At 30.8% G+C, this 5,282-nt stretch overlaps 1 protein-coding gene across 1 annotated transcript; it reads left to right on the top strand.

The window, feature by feature from the left end:
• The first annotated feature begins 3,835 nt into the window (after window positions 1–3,835).
• Window positions 3,836–4,682, top strand: LOC118044314 (ethylene-responsive transcription factor ERF023). The gene has a single exon (XM_035052570.2). It carries the CDS (start codon window positions 4,039–4,041, stop codon window positions 4,615–4,617), a length of 579 nt encoding a protein of 192 aa, XP_034908461.1. The 5' UTR covers window positions 3,836–4,038; the 3' UTR covers window positions 4,618–4,682.
• Window positions 4,683–5,282: the final 600 nt, after the last annotated feature.

The following is a 5,282-nucleotide window of genomic DNA, read 5'->3' as shown; positions in this document are numbered from 1 at the left end:
GCAATAAAATAATTTCAGCCATGCCTAGAAGTCACATGCATAGATGTATTTGAAACTAAAAAACTTACAAAAGAACATTAGAACATCAAAATTGAGCATAAGATACCAAATTCTAAAACTAAAAACCTAAAATAGCCTATATATTCATGCAACATGGGTTCAAAATTGATTTTCTGAACCTATTTTGTGCATGAACAGGCTTTACAAGCTAAGGAGAAACACTCTTAATTTAACATGCATAGATTAAGTTAAACAAACACTAAAACAACATTTATATATAAAAAGGAAAACTTGAGCAACAACTTTAATACATCAAAAACATAAAGAAAGAAAAATAATAACTTCAAAATAACTTCATTAAATAGAAATTACAATAATAAAGAGGTGAATGCAATATTACTTGTTAAGCATTCCATCCTCTTTTTTATACTTGTAAACATAAGTATAAAACAAAACAAATTAAAAAAAACAACAACAAAAGCAGGCTACAAATGACCTCTTTTTGGATCAGCAAGGGATACCTAAAATAACTACTCTCTCTTTGTTTTTCTTTTGGAAGTTTTTGCCTCTCATAAACTTGCAAAGCTAAAAAATATTTTTGTTAGGCTCTTGGACCTTTACACTTGAGTTTCTTATTGATATTTATCTTTTTTATTATTATATTTTCTTTTCTTTCTTCTCCTCTTCCTCGTTTTCTCTCTCGACTTGGAGGATATTTGTAGTGTTTTGGGATGTTTTGAATTCATTTGTGACCTCTTAATCTTTAAAGAAAGGTTGTAAACTCTTGACAAGAACCCATTGAAAAGGCTTTGTGTGTGAACAAAAAGAAGATCAATTTTAGCATGAAAGTTGCACTGTCAGGGCTAATTGGGTTGCCCATATTCAAGGTCTCATTGGAGAAATTATGACATCATTGTCACCTAAAGTTGGTAGAGGGGATGCACACTTTTCATTTGAATCTAACTCTGCTCAATTCGCAGGTCTATAGCTCCACATTCATTCATTTGAAATTGCTAACTCAATCAGTCAAAACTGTAAAAAACAAATGCTAGTTGATCGAACGATGTGTCACTCACCTTCTCTTCTTTAAGTTTGAACAATGCGTTGTTTAGGGTTTTTTATTTGGGTTTGAAAAATTTCAATTGAGCCCCTATTCTTCCAACTGATTTTAATTGCATTTATAATTGCCTCTAAACTTTTAATTTCTTGCAAGTGCACCCTTTTCAAACTCAACTATCAACCTCTTAGTTGGTCACCTTTTTATTCTGGTCATTGGTTCTGAATTTGTGCATTTTGACCTTTCATTGACTATCAAACTTTCAATTTCTTAAATTTAGCCCCTGATTTGGTTAATTTCAGCCCCTATATTCACGCGTCTTTTTCAATTTGGTCCTTGGTTTCTTCAATCAAGTTCTTAATTACCAATCAAACTTCAATATTTATGCAACCAAGCGTTCGACTTGACCAAATTAACTCATAAAAATTACAATTCGACCTCCAAATTTTAATTTCTTTCAATTATAGCATAAATTGACTTTAAAATCAATATTTCTTGCAATTAAGCTCTCAATAAATTCAAATAAACCTTGAAAAATTCTAATTGAGTCCTAAAACATTCAATTTTGAATTTTCCTCCTCAAATTGAATTATCTTTTCCAATAGAGCCTTCATCGGTAAAAAATACACTGTCAAATTTTTCAATCTTGTATGTTTGATCTTTCTCAACCAGTCTTTAATAATTTCCTGAGCGTTCTTTTATACTTTTCTCACTGAAATATTTTTATTTTATTTTCCTCCAGCATTTTTTTATTTTTTGTATTTTCTCTTTTTTTTTTTCATTTATGTTGGGCCTCAAAATGGATAAAAACAAAAACAATAACATAAATTAAAATTTAATGTAGTTTGGTAGAGCATACTTCAAAAAGCTTTAATATCAAAAATTGGAAATTATAACCTCAAATCAAGTATCAATACAAACAACTAAACTATCCAAAAGCTAATTACATAGAAAAATAAAAAAAAAAAACTTTGAATAGAAATTGATTTTTCTATATATGTTCGTTGTATTAAGATAAACTAATCAAACACAATATTTAAGCAATTGATGATTAAAAAAAACATATAAAACACTTATAACATTCAATATAATTATATTTAAGAGAAACGATACATGATAATTGCTTTTGAAATGAACACATAATGAAAATACAGATAAAGAATGATAGTAGATCACAAGTTGTTTATATCCGAGCTATAAAACTTGAACTAGCTTAGCGGATTGATCCAAGGCTTAGATCGATTCGGGTTTAAAAAAAAAATAACAGTGACTCAGCTTGATTTAGTTAAAAACTCAGGTTGACATATGACTCGGTCAATCCAATGTAAAATTTAATTAAAATCTGTTGATTTTTTTCTAAAAAAATATTTTTTTACCAAAAACAATATTATTTTAATTATTTTAAAAAGATTTTGGATCAACCTGAGTTGATTCTTTTAATATGCAAGTTAAGTCGTATATTGGGACCAAAAACTTAATTCTAATTTAATTTTTTTTAAAAATTCCAACACGGGAGGAAATGTGGATCAAGAATGCTTTATAGAGTAGCTGCAATAACTTCCAACAATGGTTAATTGTTTAGAGTCCACAGTGTTTTTCTCATTGTATTTAGTTTTTTTTTTTAATTCTAATTTAATTTTTAATAAAACTTCCACACGGAAGGACAAGATTCTCATAAATGGTATTCTGAAATCCTAAAATTCAATTTAGCTTGGTCAACATGGTTCGAATTCTGAAGAATGATGCATGCCATCTCTCGTATCTCTGTCTTTGCTTGCTTTATGTATGCTTACGCGAGCACACAAATATACAGCTGGTTTGACGCGTCCCGTTTTCTTACATACGAAAATTTAACTTCAAATTACCATTTCATCCTTTCCAAATAATTATTCGAGGATTTCATTATATATATATATATATATAGTTGGGGTCGCAATCTCAACTCAATCCATGGTGTTGATTTTTTTTTTTTCTGTATTAAAATCCTAATTATGAAAACTAAGTACAAATTGAACATTTATTCTAAACTTTAGACTCAGTTTAGTCTGGGTTTGTTTGGGATTGAGAGTAATCAAGTTTTATGATTTTTTAAAATTATTTTTTTTAAAAAATATATATTATTTTAATATATTTCTAAACAAAACAAATTAAATATTTTTTAAAATAACCAATATTATATTTTCAACACCTTAACTGGATCATATATATATGCTCAAATCAACATTGCTCTACTTATTTTATGAGTTCATGAGAAAAAAAAAAATTAAAGAAATATAGTGTTATTGCTCCAAATAATTTAAGTTGAAGGATCATTTTTGTAACATAAATTATTAAATCAAATCTAGGATCTCTAAATAGTTTAAATTGAAGGATCATCATTGTAGGATGATCATTGTAATATAAATTATTAAATCAAATCTAGGATCTCCAGATAGTTTAAATTGAAGGATCATCATTGTAACATAAATTATTAAATCGAATCTAGGATTAATTAAGTGTAAGTTTAAGAAGACTAGTTGAATAAATTTTCTTAATATCCACTAAAACTAACTGTTGACTAGATGTATTCATCAAACACCACCTGTGCCTTTGATTTTTCCCCCATTTTTATGTACAAGTAAAAATCTTTTGACAGAAAAATTAGTTTCAATGTATTTTCTTTTCTCTCTCTTTTTTTTTTAATGCAAGCAGGTTGTTTTTGTCATTGCAACATTTGAATACAACGTACAACGTATTTCGTACTTATCATTATTCAGCCAACTTCAAATCCACTTGTAATAAACTTTGCCAGCTATAGCTTCTTCACCTTCTTCGGCAAGCAGACTGCCCCCTATATATCTCATTTCTCTCTCCCTCAAGAAAACCTATGCTTACTCTTCTTCCAAATTCTTCATCACTCTTTCATCGAAAAGAAAACCCTACAACCCAAAAAGACACCGATTTAGAGTCACAAAGAAGACAACAGGCTCCATCATACACAAATGTCGATAACTCAAGAACCTCCTGGATTGAAAACAAACCCACTTGAATCCGAACCAACATCAGAAAGGAAATCCAAGAAGAGGACCCGCCAACGTGACGCCCCATTTCATGGAGTGAGAAAACGTAGTTGGGGCCGTTATGTGTCTGAAATTCGGTTACCCGGTAAGAAGACCAGAGTATGGCTCGGGTCATTTGGGTCACCGGAGATGGCTGCCCGGGCCCATGACTCGGCCGCTTTCTTTTTAAAAGGCAACTCAGCGTGTCTCAACTTCCCTGACTCAGTCGGGTCACTTCCCCGCCCCCAGTCTTGCTCTAGCAAAGACATCCAATTGGCAGCGGCCAAAGCTGCAACTGGGTTTGACGAATCGAGGTTAGGTAACGGGGTCGGATTTGAGGATTGCGAGTCGGGTGGAGTACTCGATGATTCAATTTGGTTGGGTTTGGGTGAGATAGAAACGGTGTCGTATGAAGAAGTGAAACGAACTCCTTTATTGAGTCCTTTGAGACTCGATTCAGTGAGTGGAAATGATGAGGTGTATATGAACGACGAGGAGCTTTTATTTGATACATGTTTGTAAAGACCTTCTTTCGGGGGCTAAAATGTAAAGAGATTTGATACTAATGACTTACCTTTATATTTAAATTACCGTTTTTTTAATGCCTTATTTTATTTGCATCATCTTGGCTTTTTTGCACTCGGAAGAGGCAATTATTTAATGACTTGGAAAAATAATTGTTTTTTGGATGCATAGAGTTTAACTTGAAGAGTTGTGTATAATGAATTATTGTAATGAAGTTGATTTTATTAATTATGTAATATCTAATCTAAAAAATATAAGTAAAAGCGATATTAGATATCCATGTAAGATGTGTAAAAATAAAAAGTTTTTCGATCTAAATATTGTTGTAATGCATCTTTTACATAAAAAAGTTCATGGAAAATACATGTGTTGGTTTGCACATGGAGAACCATGTTCTTCATAAAATCATGGTTGAAAGGATGGTTGGGTCAACTTCTAGTTCTAACAACGTGTATGGAGTTATAAATGATAATAGTAATCATTATAGAAGTATGGTTATGGTTAAAATGTGAATGAATGTGTGTGATGCAAGTAAATTTTCAATTGTAGATGAAAAACCAAACATAAACGTAGCCATTATAAAATGGGTGCCTAGACCACAATAAACTATCATATATTGCACATGTATTCACAATCAAGTTTAATCATGGGTTGAGTAAGGC

The sequence above is a fragment of the Populus alba genome, chromosome 19 (assembly GCF_005239225.2).
Source record: "Populus alba chromosome 19, ASM523922v2, whole genome shotgun sequence".
In the NCBI taxonomy this organism is placed as follows: domain Eukaryota; kingdom Viridiplantae; phylum Streptophyta; class Magnoliopsida; order Malpighiales; family Salicaceae; genus Populus; species Populus alba.
Note: the sequence above shows the minus strand (reverse complement) of the source record. Positions and strands in the feature narration are given on the sequence as shown.

Bases quoted from the DNA above. Each gene is read 5' to 3' on its own strand.
- LOC118044314 (XM_035052570.2), top strand. From the start codon at position 4,039: ATGTCGATAACTCAAGAACCTCCTGGATTGAAAACAAACCCACTTGAA.